The sequence below is a fragment of the Bos mutus genome, chromosome 21 (genome assembly GCF_027580195.1).
Source record: "Bos mutus isolate GX-2022 chromosome 21, NWIPB_WYAK_1.1, whole genome shotgun sequence".
In the NCBI taxonomy this organism is placed as follows: domain Eukaryota; kingdom Metazoa; phylum Chordata; class Mammalia; order Artiodactyla; family Bovidae; genus Bos; species Bos mutus.
In genome coordinates this window covers 47,082,336-47,107,513 of record NC_091637.1, presented here as the reverse complement: position 1 = coordinate 47,107,513, position 25,178 = coordinate 47,082,336, and the positions used below count along the sequence as shown (strand labels likewise).

The following is a 25,178-nucleotide window of genomic DNA, read 5'->3' as shown; positions in this document are numbered from 1 at the left end:
AATGCAATGAACGATGACATTAACACATGTCTTTTGATTGCAGTCAGTTCTAGCTGTTTTGGGAGTCACCCTGTCTCTAAATTGACTTTGCAAGTTTCTACTGTGATCAAATAATGGCTAATTTCATGCTTAACTCTCAGAAGGCAATCTTATTTCCCTTATTAATCAGTTCTTGGGCATACCTCACTATAACCAAGCCACAACCACCTCCTAGTCTTAGATCAGCCAAATTCATTTATTTTTTAAATGAAAAAAAAAAAAAAAAACAACTTTAAAAGACATTGTAGATGTCCATCAGCAGATGAATGGATAAGAAAGCTGTGGTACATATACACAATGGAGTATTACTCAGCCATTAAAAAGAATACATTTCAATCAATTCTAATGAGGTGGATGAAACTGGAGCCTATTATACAGAGTGAAGTAAGCCAGAAAGAAAAACACCAATACAGTATACTAACACATATATATGGAATTTAGAAAGATGGTAACAGTAACCCTGTATGTGAGACAGCAAAAGAGACACAGATGTATAGAACAGTCTTTTGGACTCTGTGGGAGAGGACGAGGGTGGGATGATATGGGAGAATGGCATTGAAACATGTATAATATCATATAAGAAATGAATCGCCAGTCCAGGTTCGATGCATGATACACGATGCTCGGGGCTGGGGCACTGGGATGACCCAGAGGGATGGTATGGGGAGGGAGGTGGGAGGGGAGTTCAGGATGGGGAACACATGTACACCTGTGGCGGATTCATGTTGATGTATGGCAAAACCAATACAATATTGTAAAGTAATTAGCCTCCAATTAAAATAAATAAATTTATATTAAAAAAATAAAAGACATTGTTAATAAGAATTTCTGAAAATTACCATAATTTAAACATACTTTTGCCCATTGTTTAATTTTATTTTTTTTTAATTTTATTTTATTTTTAAACTTTACAATATTGTATTAGTTTTGCCAAATATCGAAATGAATCCGTGTTACCTGTGTTCCCCATCTTGAACCCTCCTCCCTCCTCCCTCCCCATACCCTCCCTCTGGGTCGTCCCAGTGCACCAGCCCCAAGCATCCAGTATCGTGCATCGAACCTGGACTGGCGACTCGTTTCATACACGTATTATACACGTTTCAATGCCATTCTCCCAAATCTCCCCACCCTCTCCCTCTCCCACAGAGTCCATAAGACTGATCTATACATCAGTGTCTCTTTTGCTGTCTTGTACCCAGGGTTATTGTTACCATCTTTCTAAATTCCATATATATGCGTTAGTATACTGTATTGGTGTTTTTCTTTCTGGCTTAAGACACAAAAAGATTACTCCTTTCCTTTTCATGGAAAATATAACACATCTAGCACTTTCTTCCAAGAATATCACTCCATATTTTGTCGTCCACATAGCTCAGTGAGCGTATGGGTCAGGTCAGTGTCCCAGAAATCACTCAGAGACACGCTTGATAACACAAAGAACAACACTCTTCCAGCTAGCTGGAAGGACACATGCCTGTTCTCTTGGCTTCCAGTGTGTTCTAATTCACTGCCATTTGGAAGATGACCTGAATTCAGAAGTCCCTATACAGTGGTTGTCTGGTCCATCACATAGGTCATGTCATTACATTGTCTATTCCCTTTAGCTTTTCACTAATTTAATAGGATAAAACCTATGGAGCCCAGGTGTAACTAGTGAAATAAATTTTAACCAGATTTTTACATGTGAAACTCACTGGGAAAGTCTTAAAAGTTGTCTATAAGAGTGGTATGTATAACGGGGTGAGGTAGAAAGGGGCACAGGCAATAAGGCAACTCAAGTTCACAAGATCTTCATCTCACTATCACACCAGGTTCCTGGGTTCGCTCCCCAGGCAGGCTCCCTGTAACTCATCAAACCCCTGCTTCCCACTGACACTGTGAAGACTAATAAGAAGATAAAGGTAAAATGTTCACGGTGAAAGCAGCATTGTGTATACCCATCACCACTGAAAGGTCAAATATAACCTCTTTCTTGTCCAGAAGGTGCATTAGCGGTCCAAAATGTGGTCATATGATATTACCTGCAAATTATAGCCTAAACAAATTCTGGCTTTTGTATAGACTGGATTAAAATGCAGTGCTTTCAGAAAGTCCTTCTGTGCTTGCTTGGTGGCCTCATCATGTCCATATTCCATGTAAGAATTTCCCCGTCCAATGTAAGCATCCAGAAAACGTGGATCAATTTTCACAGCCCAGGTGAAGAAGTTGACAGCTTCTTCAAACTCTTTATTCCTGAAAAGAAATGAAAATATTAATGCTTTCTGGTGAATTATCTAAGTGCTTTCCTGTATATAACCTTTACATAAAGGAATGCATTAACTCTTAAAAAAAAACTTTAATTTTTATTAACATATGAACTATCATAAGAACTATTGCCATGGAGAAGGAAATGGCAACCCACTCCAGGATTCTTGCCTGGAGAATCCCATTGACAGAGGAGCCTGGCAGGGGGTCTCAAGAGTCCATGGGGGTCTCAAGAGTCAGACATGACTTAGCAACTAAACCACCACCACCAAGAACTATTGCCATACGACCTAAGGCAGTCTGATGGGGTTCTTTGAAGATATTGGTAAAAGGAAAGAGGGGAAGTAAGAGCCTTCTTTTTAGCAGAATACATTGAGATGATAGTCTAGAATTCTTTCTTCAGAATTATAAAAATCTAAATGGCATTCTTGAACACAGTTATCAGTGGACAGCACAGAAAAACATACTATTATTAATAAAACACACCATTTAAATCATTAAAATAAGTTCATTGTTATATATTTAATATGTCCTTTATAATGAAAGGAGCTCAATTTTTTGTCACACGGGAATTCTTACTTCAGAACTTCTGTAAAGGCAACCCATTTCATTTTGGACACCGAAAGAGGAGGGGAGAAAAAGAAGTGAAATGCATTTTATTATTAACTTGTGAATATATATGACTAAATGATAACTCTGTCTCTCTATCTTCCTTGATTAGTCTCCTGTGGTTAGGTGAGGGTTGTTGAAGTAATCAAACATTTATCCAAGGGTATATAAAGTCACTTTGCCATTTCACATGCAAATCTAATAAGTATTTTTAATTTCAATTAATATAGAGAGTTTAGAATTTTTTAATAGAATGAAGGAGCTAACACTGAGTAACTACTTACTTACCAGGCACTGCGCTGAGTGTTTTACATATACTATTTCACTTTTATTTTATATTTAATATTCACTTATATTTTTATACAAAAAATATAAAATAATTTTTTATTATTCTTCCAACACTTCTGTAAGCTTGTTATAATTTTTTTATATTTTATAGATTAAAAGAATATCATGACTCAGAAAAGTTTGCACATATTAAGTAACATAGTAGATAGCATGCTAAGATTGCACAGAGCAAATATGTGGGGTTCAAACCCAGGTGAGTCAGACTCCAAAATCCACGCTTTCCCACAAGTCATCCCTACCCACATTCTTCACCTTTAACTTACTTGTAGCTGGCGCACAAGAGCCGGTGTGGTGACCTCTCAACAGTGGAGTCAGAAGAAAGGCTTGGAGTTCAAAACTAAGCCTGAACATACAAATTAATACTAATTTTTCCAAACTGCTAGAAGGATCATATGACAGCATGTGAAAAACCCTTAGCACAGAGACCCTCACCCAATAAAGATTATTTTCCTCCTTCCATTCTTTTTGTTACTTCTCCAAAAGGTTTCAAACTTTAACAAGATGCATCACTTGCTTTTCTAACTTTTCCTTTATAAAAATACACGGAACCCAGGGTAACTGTTCTAGAAACTATCCTCTCTTAGATATCACTCAGCATTCTCTTAAAATACAGTTTCCCAAACCTCAGCCCTTCCTTCATGACAGTTGCCCTGTGTCCCAACTACACCTATCATTTATTGAGTATTTCTCTTTAAATCACTTTTTTACTTAAGTAAATCTATTTTTTAAAATAATTTAAATACCACAAGTACAAAATCAATATCTCATGTCATAAACAGAAGGCAACCATAAAGATAAATAAATATTGGAGTTGGATAGTACGGTTTGCAGAAAACTAAATCATGAAGTGTGGGGAAGATGCTAAAGACTAACTCTTAGCTAAGACTCTCTCCTTGATGTGTTCACAGGTTTGAAAAAGAATTCACTTTGAAACTGAAAAGCAGTCCAGTTTGCCGTAACGTGATTCAATTTTTTTGAATGCTTGGGCATGCCCTGAAAATTAACAGAGGTGCTGATGATATTTCCCCCATGTTTTGGCAAACACTGTCCAAAAGTGTGTACCAAGGGTTGTGCCAGAAGATGACAAAAGAGTCAACAGGAAAGCACCGGGAGAGCTTGACATTACAAACAGGAGCCGGTTAACACTCATGTATATGAGACAGCTGTTGCCTTCTGAGTTCACTCTGTGGATTCTCACAAAGAAAACATGGGCTCCCCTCCCTCAAGCAGTTTAGAGTGAAACTGTCCTCCTCTTTCCTGATAACTGGCAGTATTTGAGAAGTAAAAGTTCACTGAATACAAGGTTACAATGCTTGTAGCCACTTTCTCACTGTATTACAGAAATAACTCTAGCCTAGATAATGAACTCTTTATCAAGAATAATTACACAGTAGTAATTTGCATTTCTATATAAAATGCATTTAGCTGATAGGTTTTTAACGGCCACTGCTTCCCTAGTTGGCTCAGATGGTAAAGAATCTGCCTTCAAGGCAGAAAACCCGCGTTCAATTCCTGGGTCGGGAAGATCCCTGAAGGAGGGCAAGGCAACCAACTCCAGTATTCTTGCCTGGAGAATTCCCATGGACAGAGGAGCCTGGTGGGCCACAGTACATGGGGTTGCAAAGAGTCGGACACGTTTGAGCAACAACACTTGAACAGTTCACTTTCATTTCTATCTCTAGGTAGTGAGCTATTTATTTATGATGCATATCTATGGTGACCATGTAAATGGAAATTTCCAGGGCAACCCAGGTCTCTCATATTCTTCCCACAAATCACCAAAATGTTTCTAGTATGCTTGCATCCAAATTGTATCATACACATTGCTTCCCTCTTATCCAGAGGGAAATTTAAAATCCTCTGTGAGTACATATGCCAATATATAGTTTACAAAAACATAATTTCACCCTTTGAATCATCAAACCAGTTTTTTTAAAAAAATTAGGCAATGAATTGAAGTTATTTTTCGACACACATCTAGTTATCAGCACTAATGTTTAACAAACATCTAGTCTATTCAGACTAAGTAAACAATCATTAAACCTTAAACCTGGGGAGGGACCTTGAAAGGCACCTAGCAACCTCTTCAAAGCTGATAATATCTAAAAATCAAGTCCAGAGGAGGTGATGGAGCCAAAGCCAGAGACACCACCCCCAACCCCCTACACCAATAGGAAATAACATAGATTCGGCAACTTCATTTTTCTGAAAATGGGTATGTCACACAATGTCCTGTAGATTAGGGCTCCTGTTAAATAATCACATGATGGTTTAAAAACGGAAAAACGTGGCAGAGTGTCTGTTATATCGGGGTACACGATCACTGGCACATGAACTGTTAAAACATCAATTACACAAACACAAAAGTATGTTAGTTTTTCTAAAATAAAAAGTGTCTCTATAAATCTAAAATAACGTGATCACCGAAGGAAGGTGTGTGACTCGCATTATGGTGTCTATTAACTAAGGACCAGGTGCTGAGCTGGCAGGTTAGGCCACAGACACCAAGGCTCACCACGTTTTCCAAATGAATCATATACGTGACCAGATGTGCCCTACTGGGTTGTACAAATAAATCATAAATACCTCCCCAAACTAAAGAATGTGGCCTGCAGAGTCGAAGATTCAGAAATATTGTATGCAAACAGAAGAAGAGTGAAATAAATGTGCTGAAGTAAAAAGTGGACAGAATATATAACGCTGAGCCATCAGGCTCTCCCTCTGTGACTTTTTTTTTTTTTAATCTTAAGGTGGCTTTCTCAAAGAGATCTAAAAATTAACTCTACCATAATACTCTCAGTGACCCAACTGGGCAACAAGTAGGATATTCAGCCTAAGGAATGCTGTCTCCTAGCAACCACAAGAGTGAGAACCAGAGATATACAAAGGCACACTTCAAAAGTCTGCAACCCCTCGAGTTCAAAGATCAAAGCCCTAAAGTTTACAGATTTATTCCTTTTTAAAATTTTTCCAAATGGGAGAATTTTTACTTTCTCTACTATGAAACACCAATAGTGAATCTTATTATTTACAAACCATGCTGCTGAAGTAATAAATATGTTATAGCTCAACTTGAAAAGCAAAAATATTTTTCTTGAAATAAATATAACCAATCACTAAACATTCCTTATTGTTAAATTTAGTAAAACTGTTAAAATACATGGAATTGGGATGCTGAGTTATCAGAATTTTACTGTTGATTTAATTCTACTTTTATTAAAAGACAATAGAGATTCGGGTGGGATGATGAAAGTTGGTTATTTGGAATTGCAAAGCAGTTTCAGCTTAAGGAGGCCCCGCCATATATACCCAGTGATTACATTTCATAAAGGAGATCAGGACCTGACACATAGAAAAATTTACTGACTCTAACAGTTGCAAAACACAGGAACGAGGCTGAGAAAATTCTGGTGTCTGGTTTTGGTTTTAAGAGAATTCAGTGACCTCAGACATTTCTGGTCTCCACTCGCCCACCAAAACAAACACATCAGTCATTATTATTCCATTTCTTTTTAAGAATGGCAATTACTTAAAGAGATGAATTGTACAAAGATGCTGTATTAAAATAGACAATGATGTGACTATGCTTTTTGCCTGTATAAATTTAAAGGTCTGAGACCAGTTTGGGCCTTTTAACCAAATATACCTTTACAAGCTCCAGTAATTATACTACCATATTCATAAAATTGAAAAAATATAACTCTCATAGAGAAACCATACCTGTACTAGTTATGTCCTAAAAGAGGGGAAAAAAGAATGTTAGTTTTCTAAGTAATTCAAACTATGTTCTACTGCCTAAAAAGTATATCTACGGAGTCTACTTGCTGTCCTAATTTTCTCATCCAAGTAACTACTATTATTTCACTCACAAAAAATGCTGTAAACTATTACTTAACTAAATACATTCTATTTCACATTAAAAAGTGAAATTCACGTGCTGAATTTCTATGCTTTTAAAAGTAAAATGTCCAGAAATTAATTTTTTATATCAAATGTATGGGTAGAAATGTAAGCTATAAATTATAGTTAGCAAAATCAATCTAATATTATTTCAGAGTAAATTTTAAACTGATCTTCTATATTTTAGCCTTATGTTACTATTCTTTTCTCCTCTTCTATAATTTACTTATTTTTTACAACAATACCAGAAACAAGTAATGTATTTTAAGCAATTTTAAGTAATGTATTTTTTGTAGATTTCATTATATTTTATAGATATTTACTGGTATATTTTAATTAGTTTTAGTTTTAGAAATGCTTTTTAAAGGTAAAATTTTCTTGAAAATATTTTACTAAATCAACCTCTCTTCTAGGAAACAGACTTTTTAAAAGTTAGCTCCATTTAATGAACAAAGTTAATTATTCTATTCTTAGATATTTCAAGCTATTCATGATTTCATTCTGTGTATTACCAAGGTCCTTTCCAATAAGTGGACCTGAATCATATGGATACCCCCAATGCTATCTATCAGCAGGCATTTACTTGCTGATCTGGCTAAAATAGTTTGAGAAACTTAGCTGTGGTTCCCACATCCATACAGTGATTCTCTGTGTCTCCCCCCATTTTTGTACTCTGTCACTTCCATAATATTCTCCTGTTTCTCCTATTATAAATCTGCCAGTCCCACTCGCTCTCACTTCAACATGAATCGCACTCCATACCTGTGATAGCACACAGCAGTAGCTTGACACAGGCTCACATTAGTCTTGCTTATCAGTGCAGCTTGTTTAAAATCCTGAAAGAGTTTTACAAATTTCTGTTAATTTTACCACATTACCTTTCGGGTTTTCATAAACTTCCTCCTAATTTTGATTCTACCACAAATAAATTTTATACAAGCCTTAAAATATACATCTTCTTTAAAACTTTATGTTCGCCTTTTAGTATCTATGAGAATACTATAACCCAATACAGAATACCATAACCAAAAACTCACTCAGAACCTTGCACTACTGTCTCCACTCTTCTTGTGGTTTTGCCTGGTATTGTAATGAGGTATCACACTTACTTTCTTTTTCATTGTTTTTTTCCCCCCCAGTGAACACAACCAGAGACTTCTGTATCCAGACAGAAATAGAAATTTGCCGGCAGAGACTCTTAGGACTATAGGACAGATAAGCACTTGGGCCAGGCCCTATAACTGCAACTCTTGTGTGGATTAGCTAAGGTAGCTCCTACCTGGGCAACCCACACTTAGGGGAAAATGTGTCATTTTGTCCAGAGATCCTAGAAGCCTCCAGAAAAGGAGCAGCGGAAATGCTAACTGCAACAGGTAAAGTCAGGGCAGTCAGTTGGAATGGACTTGAATGGTACTGGTTGGGCTGTCGCTCAGTCGAGTACAACTCTTTGTGACCCCATGGACTGTAGCCCACCAGACTCTTTTGACCATGGGGATTCTCCAGGCAAGAATACTGGTGTGGGTTGCCATGCCCTCCTCCAGGGGATCTTCCCAACCCAAGGGTCAAACCCACATCTCCTGCATTGCAAGCAGATTCTTTACCATGTGAGCCACCAGGGAAGCCCAAATGGTACTGGGGAAGAGGTTAAAAGAATTAAAAGCACTAACTCTGCCTAAGATCCTGATGCTGTGACCTGAACACTGTTCTCTATTGAACACCAGAGATATACTGTCTGAAGTTCTTTAGCTTTTCAAAGCCCTACAAAAACAACTGAAACCTGAAGCAAAATAAGAATACCACTGAGTCAATTCAGTTCACTTCAGTTGCTCAGTTGTGTCCGACTCTTTGTGACCCGATGAATCGCAGCATGTCAGGCCTCCCTGCCCATCACCAACTCCCAGAGTTTACCCAAACTCATGTGCATCGAGTCGGTGATGCCATCCAACCATCTCATCCTCTGTCGTCCCCTTCTCTTCCTGCCCTCAATCCCTCCCAGCATCAGGGTCTTTTCCAATGAGTCAACTCTTCACATGAGGTGGCCAAAGTACTGGAGTTTCAGCCTCAGCATCAGTCCTTCCAATGAACACCCAGGACTGGTCTCCTTCAGAATGGACTGGTTGGATCTCCTTGCAGTCCAAGGGACTTGCAAGAGTCTTCTCCAGCACCACAGTTCAAAAGCATCAATTCTTCAGCACTCGGCTTTCTTCACAGTCCAACTCTCACATCCATACATGACCACTGGAAAAACCATAGCCTTGACTACACGGACCTTTGTTGGCAAAGTAATATCTCTTCTTTTTAATATGCTATCTAGGGTGGTCATAACTTTCCTTCCAAGAAGTGTCTTTTAATTTCATGGCTGCAATCACCATCTGCAGTGATTTTGGAGCCCAAAAAAATAAAGTCTGACACTGTTTCCACTGTTTCCCCATCTATTTCCCATGAAGTGATGGGACCAGATGCCATGATCTTAGTTTTCTGAATGTTGAGCTTTAAGCCAACTTTTTCATTCTCCTCTTTCACTTTCATCAAGAGGCTTTTTAGTTCCTCTTCACTTTCTGCCATAAGGGTGGTGTCATCTGCATATCTGAGGTGATTGATATTTCTCCTAGCAATCTTGATTCCAGCTTGTGATTCTTCCAGCCCAGCGTTTCTCATGATGTACTCTGCATATAAGTTAAATAAGCAGGGTGACAATATACAGCCTTGACGTACTCTTTTTCCTATTTGGAACCAGTCTGTTGTTCCATGTCCAGTTCTAACTGTTGCTTCCTGACCTGCATACACGTTTCTCAAGAGGTAGGTCAGGTGGTCTGGTATTCCCATCTCTTTCAGAATTTTCCACAGTTTATTGTGATCCACATAGTCAAAGGCTTTGGTATAGTCAATAAAGCAGAAATAGATGCTTTTCTGGAACTCTCTTGCTTTTTCAATGATCCAGCGGATGTTGGCAATTTGAACTCTGGTTCCTCTACCTTTTCTAAACCAGCTTGAACATCTGGAAGTTCACAGTTCACGTATTGCTGAACCCTGGCTTGGAGAATTTTGAGCATTACTTTACTAGCGTGTGAGATGAGTGCAATTGTGCAGTAGTTTGAGCATTCTTTGACATTGCCTTTCTTTGGGATTGGAATGAAAACTGACCTTTTCCAGTCCTGTGGCCACTGCTGAGTTTTCCAAATTTGCCGGCATATTGAGGGCAACACTTTCACAGCATCATTTTTCAGGATTTGAAATAGCTCAACTGGAATGCCATCACCTCCACTAGCTTTGTTCGTAGTGATGCTTTCTAAGGCCCACTTGACTTCACATTCCAGGATGTCTGGCTCTAGGTGAGTGATCACACCATCGTGATTATCTGGGGCATGAAGATCTTTTTTGTACAGTTCTTCTGTGTATTCTTGCCACCTCTTCTTAATATCTTCTGCTTCTGTCAGTCCATACAATTTCTGTCCTTTATCGAGCCCATCTTTGCATGAAATGTTCCCTTGGTATCTCTCATTTTCTTGAAGAGATCTCTACTCTTTCCCATTCTGTTGTTTTCCTCTATTTCTTTGCATTGATTGCTGAGGAAGGCTTCCTTATCTCTCCTTGCTATTTTTTGGAACTCTGCATTCAGATATTTATATCCTTCCTTTTCTCCTTTGCTTTTCGCTTCTCTTCTTTTCACAGCTATTTGTAAGGCCTCCTCAGACTGCCATTCGGCTTTTTTGCATTTCTTTTCCATGGAGATGGTCTTGATCCCTGTCTCCTGTACAATGTCACGAACCTCATTCCATAGTTCATCAGGCACTCTATCTATCAGATCTAGTCCCTTAAATCTATTTCTCTCTTCCACTGTATAATCATAAGGGATTTGATTTAGGTCATACCTGAATGGTCTAGTGGTTTTCCCTGCTTTCTTCAATTTAAGTCTGAATTTGGCAATTAGGAGTTCATGATCTGAGCCACAGTCAGCTCCTGGTCTTGTTTTTGCTGACTGTATAGAGCTTCTCCATCTTTGGCTGCAAAGAATATAATCAGTCTGATTTTGGTGTTGGCCATCTGGTGATGTCCATGTGTAGAGTCTTCTCTTGTGTTGTTGGAAGAGGGTGTTTGCTATGACCAGTGCATTCTCTTGGCAAAACTCTATTAACCTTTGCCCTGCTTCATTCCGTACTCCAAGGCCAGATTTGCTTGTTACTCCAGGTGTTTCTTGACTTCCTACTTTTGCATTCCAGTCCCCTATAATGAAAAGGACATCTTTTTTGGGTGTTAGTTCTAAAAGGTCTTGTAGATCTTCATAGAACTGTTCAACTTCAGCTTCTTCAGCATTACTGGTTGGGGCATAGACTTGGATTACTGTGATATTGAATGGTTTGCCTTGGAAACAAACAGAAATCATTCTGTCGTTTTTGAGATTACATCCAAGTACTGCATTTCAGACTCTTTTGTTGACCATGATGGCTACTCCATTTCTTCTAAGGGATTCCTGCCCGCTGTAGTAGATATAATGGTGATCTGAGGTAAATTCACCCATTCCAGTCCATTTTAGTTCGCTTATTCCTAGAACGTCGACGTTCACTCTTGCCATCTCCTGTTTGACCACTTCCAATTTGCCTTGATTCATGGACCTAACATTCCAGGTTCCTATGCAATAGAGGACATCAACTCCAAGCTAGTGAGATGCAAAATATTCCCTGGACGTTTACCCCTTCATAGAATTTCTGCCACTCAGCGTCAAATTGCTTGACAGAAATGCGCAGCCATCTCATTTTCTTCTGAATCTGCCCACGTTGACGGGCTTAGAAAGTTTTCAAGAAAACGTTTCCTTCCCGAGAATACCACTAAACTGAAACAAATAAAATGTTTAAATAAATGTCTATATATCAAAAGACCATGTCAACTGCAATGAGACTTATATGTATAGGCATGTGTGAAAGTGAGAGTGAAGTTGTTCAGTCGTGTCCAACTCTTTGCAACCCCATGGACTGTAGCCTACCAGGATCCTCCATCCATGGGATGTCCCAGGCAAGAGTACTAGAGTGGGTTGCCATTTCCTTCTCCAGGGGATCTTCCCAACCCAGGGATTGAACCCGGGTCTCCTGCATTGTAGGCAGATGCTTTACCATCTGAGCCACCAGGGAAGTCCTAGGTATGTCCATAGGTATGTGTACATATATACATAAATAATGTGAGATACAGATTGATTTCAATGTTTGCCATAATGTGGGATTATGGAATTATATCCCATAATTTGGGAACTCAAAAAATAAGAGTTCAACACCTGTGAAGGAATAAAAATGGAATAAACAAAGGAATAAAAAATAAAAATGACACTGCTTTTTCCCAGAGAACTGCTTCAGCAAGAATCTTTTGGGCAGTTTTGGTTATGAACTCACTTGACCAAACTAGACTGTGGGGAGGACCCTAACCTCCTGTGGAGTGACTAAAGGTAACTTTAGTTTCCAGACTCCCTTCCCACTTCCAGAAGGCTAGGTAAGAGCACTCTACAGTCTTAAAAGCTAAGCGTCAGACTTCTGGTTTCCACTTCACTAGAGAGAACTCAGCCATGAGGCTAGTCTCCCTCCTCCCTCCGTTCCTGCATTGTCTTCCCCTCTCCCTTCTCCTTCCACAAAGCTGGCTGTTTAATGGGGGTAGAATAAGTTCTCTGCTAACAGGGGTGGAAGAGGGAGCAGTAGTGTCAAACGGAGCCCTCTGGGATGCTACTATAGGAGAAGGGTATCAGTCCAGACCCATCTGAGAATATGAACTCCCCACTTAGACTTCTGAACCGTATTTTGATGCTACATGGAATTATTTGGAAGAAAATAAGAAATTTATTGTCTAGACAAATATAATCTAATGAAATATTCTACCAGGTATTTCCCCCAAGAGGACTTTCTTTTTCTTTTTTGCTGAAATGAAGTCAAACTTACAACTGTAACTGAGATTTCATTACAAACTTTCCCATTAATTTAGCCTAACAATTCCAGTTCAAATGCCACACTCTATTTCCCGTGTTCTAATGAAGGGCACACAACTATCAATTAATACATTTTCAGCTCTCGTCCTACTTGATCTCTCTGTTAATCAATCATCCCCACTAAGAATGTTTCCCTGTGTAGGTTTTCTGACTCTGCTCTCTCTAGGTTCTGCATTTAGCCCTCTTATTATTCAGTCATGTGTTTCTTCATTGGTCTGCCTCAGCAATCGTCTTTTTTTAATATTTCAAATTAATTTTTTAAATTTACACAGGGTAAAAACTTTTTTTGCCTTTAATTGCAGGCATATCTTGTTTTATTGAGCTTCGCAGATACTGCACTTTGTACAAATTGTGCGATCTTGCCTCAAGCAAGTCTATCGGCACCATTTCTTCAACAGCATTTGTTCAGTTCGTGTCTCTGTATCATATTCTGGTAATTCTCATAATATTTAAAACATTTTCATTATTATTGTAGTTGTTATGGTAGTTTGTGATCCTCAATGATCCTTGATGTTACTACTGCAAAAAGATTGCAACTAACTGAAGGCTCAGATGATGGTTAACATTTTTTTAATCAATAAAGTACTTTTTAACTAAGATAGGTCCATTTTTAAGACATAATGCTATTGCACACTTAATAGATTACAGCATTGTACAAACATAACTTTTATATGCACTTTTATATGAAGCAAAACAATTAATGGGAGTCACTTTATCGCTATGTTCGCTTTATTGCTGGAACCAAATCTACAATATCTCCAAGGCAAGCCTGTAGTGTTTGCAGGGCATGTTTTTTTTCCTCAGTCTTTTTACTTTTACCCTTCTATATCTTATATCTAAAGTCTGTTTCTTGCAGCCAAAATATTGTTGGGACTTTTAAAAAATTCTACTCTAACATCCTCACTATTTCAATTGGGGTATTTGGAGAATTTCCATGTAATGTAACTGCTGATGAGGTTGGATTTAGGTCTACCATTTATTGTCTGTTTTCTGCTGGTCTCCTCTGTTTCTGATCCTTTGTGTTCTCTTTCCAGACTTATCTGGGATTATTTTAATTTTTTAATATTCCATTTTAATTAATCTACTCTTTTTGACTGCGGAGGTCACATTTGAGAAGAAACCTGGAACAAAAGGAGGTCATGAACCATATACAGATCAATAGGAGGAGTGTTTTCCACCTAGGGAATAGCTTGTGTGAGGACCCTGAGGCAGGAAGGGAGCCTGGAATTTCCAAGGCATAGCAAAAGGCCACAGAGGAGTAACCTGAGTGGAGAAAAGAAGAACACTGACAATGAAGTCAGATCAGTGAGCAGCAATCAGGTCACTGGGGTCTTGGTTGGCTACAGTCAAGAGTTCAGATTTTGGCCTAAGTGTGATGGGAAGTCCCTGGAGGGCTCTGAGCCGAGGAGTAGCTTGCTCTGCTTTATGTTTTTCAGAGGCATCTCTGGCTGCTGTGTGAACAGCACATAGAGGGACAAGAGCAGAAGCAGCGAGTCCAGATGGAAAGCTACTGCAGGAACCCAGGCAGGAGAAGGTAGAGGCTGGAAGGAGGAGGAGAACAGGGGTAAAAAAATGAGAAATGACTGAATTCAAGATGTGTTTTGATGGTAGAGCTGACCACACTGGTTCATGATTTAGACACGGGGTATGAGAAAAGAGAGAGGTCAAGAATGATTCCCACCAGACCGCGAGCTCCTCAAGGACTGGAAATCTGTCTTATTTGTCTCCATATCTTCAATGTCAATGTTAGTACCATGCCTTGTCTGAAGGAATACAGGATTTGGAATCAGGAGAGACCTAAGTTCAAATCTTGTCCCAGTACTTCCTGGTTGACTCAGTTCAGTTCAGTTCAGTCACTCAGTTGTGTCCGACTCTTTGCAACCCCATGAACTGCAGCATGCCAGGCCTCCCTGTCCATCACCAACTCCTGGAGTTCACCCAAACCCATGTCCATTGAGTCAGTGATGCCATCCAGCCATCTCATCCTCTGTCATCCCCTTCTCCTCCTGCCTTCAATCTTTCCCAGCATCAAGGTCTTTTCAAATGAGTCAGCTCTTCACATCAGGTGGCCAAAGTATTAGAGTTTCAGCTTCAACATCAGTCCTTCTAATGAACACCCAGGACTGATTTTCTTTAGGATGGACTGGTTGGATCTCCGTGCAGTCCAAGCGACTCTCAAGAGTCTTCTCCAACACCACAGTTCAAAAGCATCAATTCTTTGGCACTCAGCTTTCTTTATAGTCCAACTCTCACATCCACACGTTGACTACTGGAAAAACCAGAGCCTTGACTAGACGGACCTTTGTTGACAAAGAAATGTCTCTGCTTTTTAATATGCTATCTAGGGTGGTCATAACTTTCCTTCCAAGAAGTAAATGTCTTTTAATTTCATGGATGCAGTCACCATCTGCAGTGATTTTGGAGCCCAGAAAAATAAAGTCAGCCACTATTTCCACTGTTTCCCCATCTACTTGCCATGAAGTGATGGGACCGGATGCCATGATCTTAATTTTCTGAATATTGGGATTTAAGCCAACTTTTTGACTCTCCTCTTTCACTTTCATCAAGAGGCTCTTTAGTTCTTCTTCACTTTCTGCCATAAGGGTGGTGTCATCTGCATATATGAGGTGATCGATATTTCTCCCGGCAGTCTTGATTTTAGCTTGTGCTTCCTCCAGCCCAGTGTTTCTCATGATGTACTCTGCATATAAGTTAAATAAGCAGGGTGACGATATACAGCCTTGATGTACTCCTTTTCCTATTTGGAACCAGTCTGTTGTTCCATGTCCAGTTCTAACTGTTGCTTCCTGACCTGCATCCAGGTTTCTCAGAAAGGTCAGGTGGTCTGGTATTCCTATCTCTTTCAGAATTTTCCACAGTTTATTGTGATCCACACAGTAAAAGGCTTTGGCATAGTCAATAAAGCAGAAATAGATGTTTTTCTGGAACTCTCTCACTTTTTCAATAACCTCTTTAGAATATCAGCTTCCTCATCCATAAGCTACAATTGTAAATCATGCAGTATTGTTGAGAACATGGCAGGTATAACTGTACAATAATTCAAGTTAATGTTGCTGTTAAGTACTAAAGGAATACTTAGGTGGGTAGTAACATGGGCCCTGTATTTAATTCTCCAACAGCTGAAGTCTTTTGCTTCCAAACCTCATTTTCCTCACTTTCTCCACCCAACACTATTGCCCAGAGTCTCATAGCTTTTTTGCCTATTCCAAAGACATTCTTTAGCTTTCCCTATCTGAGGGAATTCCAAAGGGCACATCTCAAAACCAAAACCTAAGGGAGTTCAACTCTTGAAATAACATTTCACCATAGTATAAATTGGCTTCCCTGGTGGCTCAGTGGTAAAGAATCCACCTGCCAAGCAGGAATCCACCTACCACATGCCAAGTTCAGTTTCTGGGTCTGGAAGATTCCCTGGGAAGGAAATGGCAACCCCCTCCAGTATTCTTGCTTGAGAAATCTCACAGACAGAAAAGCCTGGTAGGCTGAAGTGCATGCGGTCAGAAAGAGTCAGACACAAATTGTAACTGAGCAGGAACACGATTATGTAAGCTGCCTAGAATACAGTATCTCAGTCACTTCTTTAATAGTAAGTAATCCTGTGGCACAGAATCTCAAAAGATGGCTCCAGAAGTTGAAAAATAATACAAGTTATATTTGGAGGTGAAAAAACAGGAAACACTCCCTTACATAATTGTCTGTTGTGGTTCCTGAGAAACACAGAAGAAAAACTACCATTATTTAATGGCAAACTTCAAATTACTATTTGATTTTTGCCTATATCTCTTAATTCCTAATTTAACTCTATATAGACAATATAGATAAAAACGAGAACAGTGAACTTTGTTTCATTATTCTATAAAGAAATCCACCTGTTTCTTATCTGTGTATTGCAGATGCTGTCTTCTATTGCAATTCTGAGTGCCTGTTCCCACTAACTTAAAAGCCTATTCCCAGTAACTTATTCTGGGCTGCTATTCTCTGCCCATGTGAAGCAAACAGATTTATTTTGACATATTTTCAATGTGGAATGAGGAAAACTATGAACGAGGAAGAGCACTGAGCAGCAAAGTAAATGACACTTAAATCATTTTAATTTTTGTCTACAGCTAAGACACTCCCTTAGGAGAGATGATAGTCTTGATATTTCATCAATTTAGATTTTTTTTTTACATATTATCTATTCATTTGTATTTAAAAAGTAAAAAAACACTTTTGCAAAGATTCTATCATTCAAAGTACTTCATCACAATTCTCACTAAAGTTGAATTATTGTTCATTAATAATGCCATTTATTATCAAAAAAACTTTTTCACAGGTTTTCAGAAGTGAATATACAAAATCAAGTGGGTTCATTTTTACATGTAAACAGGAAGGTTTACCTCTAATGCGAAATTGAACTGTTCTAATTCTGCATAGATGAGTCCACGATTAATGAAGGTGTTCAAAGTCACAGTTTCTCCAGCATTAAGAAGAAGCACAATTCCATAATCTGTTAATGCCTAAAAATGAAATAATCACTTACAAGGTAAAGTCAACTCTTTAGAGCATTACTACATTGACCACAGACAAACTAGAACCTCATAATTAGTTCTTTAATGTGACTTAAAATTTAAGGCCGAAAATAATCATTTGTTAGGTTTAATAGGTCCACTTAATTAAATACTATGGATGCTGCTACTTTCTAACAAATGGGGTTCACTGTGCTTGTACTCACATGCTATCCTAAGCATTTTTATTGTGCAGGGATTGAAGGGGGCACGCAATATCCTTCCCCAACTCAACAGTTTCACAAAATGACTATTGACATTAAAGCAGAGCACTTGTTAACCTTTTGAAGTTTAACTGCTTTATAGTGTTTTATTGTTTTCGTCACTGAAACCTAAGTTTTACTGAGGCAGAGATTATTCATTTTGTTCCCCATTGTAAAGCCAGTAACTAGCACCATGCCTGCACTTACTAGGCATTTGATAAATTTTTGTTGAGTGAATAAATCATAAAGCAATGAAAACAGATCTTAATAAAACTAACAAATAAGCACTTGTTGGAAAATTACTGCAATATTCTCTCTTTTAAAGATAATCTAAGCTGAGAATCATCTCAGAGGACCTTTTTCCATTTCTTATCTTTTTTTTTTTTTTCATTTAATAAATAGGTTTTTCCTCTGTACCAGGTACTAGGAGTATCCCAAATATCAGTTGGAGCTGAATCTCTTAACTCTGAACATTTTTCTTCTGAACACTTTGCCCAAAAGAGCCATATGGTTTCATCAGAAAAGGGCCAAATCATATATGCCCATAGCATGTGCTAAATGAAAATGCAAATAAATAGTATTTTACTATTTGCTTAGTTAGTGGTTCTCCTCTAGTGTTTTGTGATGGGGAACTCGACATCTAAAAGAATTGTACAGTTAAACATCCTATATGTATATTGTAGAATAACTATAAATAAACACTGACAGGCTATAAAAATAATTTATAACACTTGTAAAACAAAACTAGAATGTTTGCAATTTTCCTATCATGGAATCACATAATTAAAACCTGTGTATATATCATGATGCCTTAGAAATCTACTAAGTAGCTGAATATATAACACAAGAGGAAACAAACCTTGGAAATTAGATTTCATGAAGGTCACAATGAGCAGGCTTTGTGCTTTGTTTCTACTATTGTTACTAAACTTTCAGTCTTGGGAAAGTTACTTAACATTAAGCCTCAGTTTTCCTATCCACAAAAATGGAATATTAATAACATATTGTTATAGAAGTCCACTTTAAAATACTGGTTTTTTAGATTTTTGATATGGACCATTTAGTGAATTTATTACAATACTGCTTCTGTTTTATGTTTCAGTTTTTTGGCCCCAAGATACGTGGGATCTTAGCTCCCCAACTAGGGGTCAAATCTCCACCCCCTACATTGGAAGGTGAAGTCTTAACCACTGGACTGCCAGGGAAGTCCTTAAAATATTTGATTGAATGTTGGTAAAGCATTAGCCCAGTGCCTATCACACAATAAGCCCAAAATGGGTGATAACGGTTAGTACTTTTATTAACATAAGGGGGTAGGAACCAGACTTCACCTTTTCTTAGTTTTTATGAAACTGTATCTTGGGAGTGCATTTTTTGCACAAAATTACTTGTGTTTGCTTGGTCCTGTTATGGCAGGAACGCTGAGAAACAGGTGGAGGGAGACAAAAGGGAGGAGGTGACACAATAAAATGACATCCGGTCCACGTGCTAGAGGTCAGATGGTTTCACAAAGCCACCTAAAGACTGTTAACCAGAAGCAAACAAACCTGTGGACGCCAATACAGGTCCCTATTCCCTGTGTGACTTGGATGTGTTTCTAACCTCTCCCTGTTTCCATTTCTTCATCTGTAAAATGAGCCCATTGGATGAAAAGCATTGGGTACCAGGCCGAAAATAGCCAATATGTTCTTATTCTAGTTAGATTCCCATTTACATAGATTTTCATTTTCCTTATTCATAGAGCACCAGCTCTGATACCAATCAGACATAACAAAAATAGTACTTCCCTGCCCAGACCCCGACCATTGTTTGCAAGTTCAGGGTTACCCAGAAAAGGCAGGGATAGGGGTGGGGAGGAAGCTGTCAAAAATACCTGCTGTGCAGGTTACTCTAATAAATGATCCTTTAATTGGCTCCTAGAATGGTAACAAGAGCCTGTGTTAAAATTAGTTATTCATTTGTCAACATTTCTGGAGGAAACCTGAAAATCCAGTTATCGGCAATTTTATATCCGTTTAGACAGAAACAATATTTCTCAACTTTTTTCTTCCATAGGAAATAAATCACTAAATTTCTAAATGTCTTAAACAGATTTAACTTTCCAGGTTTTAAGGAAATTGAGGGAGTGTATCCGCACACAACACCCGGGAACACAATGCAGTCTTTTAAAAGAAGCCATCATCAACAATGAAGTGACAGAAACAAGGAAGAGGAGATAGGAGGATAGCAGAAACAGAAGCAAGAAATTGGGCAGAACACCAAGAAACTACTGATCTGCTCCCCCGTGAGGAATCTTGATTGGAAAAGGACAAAATTGACAAGGGGAGACTGGAGAATGGAGTAAGATTCAAAAATATAAAAAAGGGCTTGCACAGGTAGAATCTGGAACAGGATACATAGAGAAAAAAGGTTTGCTTCAACCATCAGTTAGGCTTCAAAATGGTCTCTGAGCTGGAAACCATCACTCAAAACTGCCTGCTGCATCTGTGGTCTGAGCACTGTAACAAAATACCTCCCCAGGCTATTCTAGTTAATGTTGAGATTGTGAAGCAAACAATATTGCTAGTGATCACTACTTAAAAATTCTACACACAATTTATCAGTGGAAACATTTTTCTCAAACGAGAAACATGTAACACGTGTTAGTTTACACAGCCCTTAAATGCTTTTATAAGCATTATAAAATTAATTTTCATTTGACGTTGCAGAGATTGTATACGAAAATTTGCTAAGCACTAGCAAAAAATTAAATATTCTTTAAAATGGTTCTTTGGCATCTCAAGTTTTGTGTGTATTTCCACAGGAATTATTTTTCCAAAATTGTAACAGAAATAATAAGAAAATACGCTTTAAATATATTTACAAATCTTACCATTTGAAGTTCATTTATCTTGGTGTAACATAATGCTCTGTTATAAAATGCTATATAACTGTTTTTATCCATGTTGATAGCTGTAGTTAAATCTGTAATTGCTAGTTTATAATTCTACAAAGAAAACATAATTAAGTGAGAAGAGTTCATCATAATGGACTTAAATTTAGTTGTAAAATAAATTCTTGATTCTATCAGAGTTTTGGGACTACTCATTTAATCATTCTGTGTATCATCCGTGAAATTAAGACAATCAAGCTAATCTTTTACAGAATTAATTAAGAAGGTCCCTTGGTAGGAACTGTTATTATAGTTTTTCTCATTTGCAAATAAAATTCAATATACAAACAACTATTAACGATTCTCTTTTTTCCACTGTTGCTATATGTATCGGTGTGCTTGGTTGCTCTCTTGTGTCCAACTCTGCAACTCTATGGACTATAGCCTGCCAGACTTCTCTGTCCATGAAATTTTTTAGGCAAGAATACTGGAGTGGGTTGCAATTTCCTATTCCAAGGGATCTTCCCTACCAAGGGATCAAACCTGCGTCTCCTGCATTGACAGGCAGATTCTTTACCACGAACGCCACCTGGGAAGACCCCTGTTGCTATACAGCAAGCAAAAAAATTAATTTCTTATGGATAAAAGAGAAGCAAGCTAATTCACCCAACAAGCATTCACCAGAGCCGGCTGGCTTCTGTCACTAGTACTGTCATATCACGTAATTGTCATGTTTTCTACCCACGTTCTCTTTTGTTTCTTTTTGATGCTTCCCTGATAACTTAGACATCCATTTTTAGAGACAGTAATTTTCACAGAATATACAGGTAATGCAAGGTCTTACCTTTGTTTTAAGGTATTATTTGCAAAATAATATTTCATATTTCGTATGAAATATCTACAAAGAAATGTCAGAAAAGAAAAATAGGGAGAAAAAAATATGCCAAGAACCATTAGACATCAATAGTATTGCTCACACTTTTTAATTCAGTAATAGCCATTTAGGAACCATAACCTTTGATTTTCTTCTATGTGTATTATTTAAAATAGTAAAATAAAAAAAAAATTCAAACAATCCAAATGCCCAACAATAAAGTGGTTAAAATATACTATGATGGAATAGTATGCAGTCATTAAAACTGGTATCATCTTCAATGATTAAATATAAGAAGCAAGGCACAACACAGATTATTTAAGTAGCACAGTCCCAGTTTTTAGAAGTATATATTTTATTAGGAAAAAAAAGACTACATGAAATACACCAAAATGCTCTCAGGAATTACCATCTGATGGTAGGAAATCAGGTGATTTTAACCTTCTTTATTCCTCATTGTATTTTCCAAATTCTCTATAATGAATACTATTTCCTTAATAAAAATATATAATTAATGCCATTTAAAATATAAATGTCAAAAATAAATATCACTATTTTATGAAAAATCATTAACTGAAATCCCTTTTGATGTTCTGTCAAAGTGCAACACCTTCTATGTAGTTCTGCCTGATTCCATGGCAATTCTCCTTTCACAGAGAGAAAGGGGAAGTGAGTCCCTCCTTGGCATCCGAGCAGCCACACACCCTAAAATACCAGAGCTTAAGGTAGGAAATTCCTTACCCTGCTGTAGTATTTCAGAACTCCTCTGTAGACATAGGCACGCACACTCTGAGGGTAAATTTTGATGGCCTCATTACAACTCAAGATCGCTTTGGAGTATCTGCCTTTCAAACCATAGTAGGCTACTCGACTTAAATATGCCTTTTCAGAGAAAGAGAGGAAGAAAGCGGAAACAGATTATTTCAGTAAAAGCTTCAGTTCTGCCAAAATATATATGGTAGTTGGAACAAATTTATGCCATCCAAAGATGATATAAATCAAACTTTTGGTCACTCTCTTTTATTAAGAAAATTTCAAACTCACAGAATATTCAAATAGTACAGTGAACACCCATATACCTACCACCTGGATTCAATAATTATTAACATTTTGTGATTTTGTTGTTATCTAATTTTTTCTGAACAATTTGAAAATAAGTTGTAGATATTTTAAAAATTCACCCCAAGTCTTTCAGTATACATCTCCTTTGAAGAAGACATACTCCTACACAATGACGTTACCACTGTATATCTAAAAAAATTCATAGTATTTCCCTAAAATCATCTGATATTTCATCCATATTCAAATTTCATACACTTTTAAAATCAAGATCCAATGGAGTTTCATCTATTGGATTTTATATTGTCTCTATAGTCTCTTAAAAGGCAGGATACAATGTAACAGCAAAGGAAGAAGTAAATAAATTTATTTACATAATATAGTATATAAAATCATAATGATTAATAGGTACATTAAAATATTAACAAATTTATATACATTAAAATTCACAAAGCACGTTTACCTATATAATATCCCTGTTGGAAATCATATTTTCAGTTCAATGGAAAATACAGATAATATATAGATTATTAAAACAGCTGTAAAGTAGATAAAAGTAACTGTTACTAACTAATAACAACACTTAAAGATTTAATAGTATTAGCAAATTTAACACACTCTCCAAACCAGAGCAATCACCCATTTAAATACCTGGTAATGTTTTGGATCAAGGGTAATCGCACGATTGAAATCCAGGATCGAGCCACTCTTATGGAGTTTGACTTTACAAAGCCCACGGTGATAAAAGCTTTCTGCAAAATCAGGATTTGCTTTCACAGCTTTTGTAAAAGAATCAAAAGCCTAGAAGAGCATATTGGTAAAAAGCAAATCATTCAGTGAGTAGAATACATTAGTTAAAAAGTTAATACATTACAGTATATAACTATTCTTGAAAAGTTTTTATTTTTTGGTCATTTTAAAGATGTTTTTCCCAGTGAACCTTGTGGAGCCAAAAAATATGAATGACCCAGGTTTATTATAATTTACAGGTTCCTTTATTCACAGACTAAAGTCTACATAATTCATGTTGTTACAATACTTTTGGAGGTGTAATTTTTTTAAATTTATTTATGTATTTATTTGGCTGCACCGGGTCTTAGCTGTGGTAATGCAGGCTCTTTAGTTGTAGCATGTGGGATCTAGATCCTTGACCAGGGATCAAACCTGGGCCCTCTGCATTGGGAGCACTGAGTTTTAGCCACTGGGCCACCAGGGAAGACCCTGCTGCTGCTGCTAAGTCGCTTCAGTCGTATCCGACTCTGTGCGACCCCATAGACGGCAGTCCACCAGGCTCCGCCATCCCTGGGATTCTCCAGGGAAGAACACTGCGGCGGGTTGCCATTTCCTTCTCCAATGCATGAAAGTGAAAAGTGAAAGTGAAGTCACTCAGTCGTGTCTGACTCTTAGGGACCCCATGGACTGCAGCCTACCAGGCTCCTCCGTCCATGGGATTTTCCAGGCAAGAGTACTGGAGTGGGGTGCCATTGCCTTCTCTGAGGGACCCTAATAGGACTTTAATCATTATGTGTCTTATTGTGTGTCTTCAAAGAAATCACAATTAGTATTTATTATTTTCCATGAGGACCAGCAGATACATAGTTACAAAATTTCAAAACAAAAGAACTCCAAAGTTTTTTCTAACATTGTGAAGCAAAAGTTTCCCCTGCTTGTCCAAAGGACTAAGAACAGGAAAAATATTTGTAATTAATCTCATATGTATTGTAATTTCTTAATGGAAAACTAATCAAGTGCAATTCTCTTTTAAAGTTATAAAGATACAGGTGGACACCATCCACCCCTATGAATATAAGGACTGGAATGGTGTGTGGGTGTGTCTGTGTGTGTGTCTGTGTAGCTGTGAAATATTCAAAAAGAGCTAATGATATGTTATTTACATATTTATCATATCAGTGAAAATTTTGAAATGGAGACTTGTATAAAATAGTCAAATATTATTAGGTTGGTGCAAACATAATTTTGGTTTTTTCACTGTTGAAATTTGCCATTTGATATTGGAATACATTCTTAAATAAATGTGGTTACATTATGTTATTTTAATACACATTTCTCACTTTATGTTTTTTGCTAATGACTCATTGCTGTTTATTTTATGTTTATTTTAGATTATAGAAATGATGTTAGACAAAAAGCAAATTTGAGCGATTTTCTTATTGGAGTTCAAAATAGGTCATTAAGCAGCAGAGACAACTCACAACATCAACAACACTTTTGGCCCAAGAACTGCTAATGAATGTACAGCACAGTGGTAGTTCAAAAAGTTTTGCAAAGGACAAGAGACTTCAAGATGAGGGGTGCAGTGGCTGGCCACTGGAAGTTGACAACAAAAATTGAAAACCATCATCAAAGCTGATCCTCTTACAACTACATGAGAAGTTGCCAAAGAACTCAACGTCAACCATTCTACAGTTATTCTTCATTTGAAGCAAACTGGAAAGGTGAAAAAGTTTGATAAGTGGGTGTCTCGTGAGCTGACTCG

The 25,178-nt window shown here is 37.6% G+C and overlaps 1 protein-coding gene and 1 non-coding gene across 2 annotated transcripts in view; both read right to left on the bottom strand.

Annotated features, from left to right (window-relative positions):
* TTC6 (tetratricopeptide repeat domain 6) overlaps positions 1–25,178 on the bottom strand; it is a 198,591-nt gene that overhangs the window by 15,818 nt on the left and 157,595 nt on the right. Inside the window, exons 23-28 of the mRNA XM_070358765.1 lie at positions 23,333–23,482; positions 22,364–22,504; positions 20,749–20,862; positions 17,506–17,625; positions 7,903–7,976; positions 2,061–2,271 (exon numbers count right to left, since the gene is read on the bottom strand). Of these exons, the coding sequence (XP_070214866.1) occupies positions 2,061–2,271; positions 7,903–7,976; positions 17,506–17,625; positions 20,749–20,862; positions 22,364–22,504; positions 23,333–23,482 (810 nt within the window). The remainder of the gene's footprint in view (positions 1–2,060; positions 2,272–7,902; positions 7,977–17,505; positions 17,626–20,748; positions 20,863–22,363; positions 22,505–23,332; positions 23,483–25,178) is intronic.
* Positions 12,195–12,266, bottom strand: TRNAC-ACA (transfer RNA cysteine (anticodon ACA)). The gene has a single exon. It is a non-coding gene; the product is annotated as a tRNA-Cys (tRNA).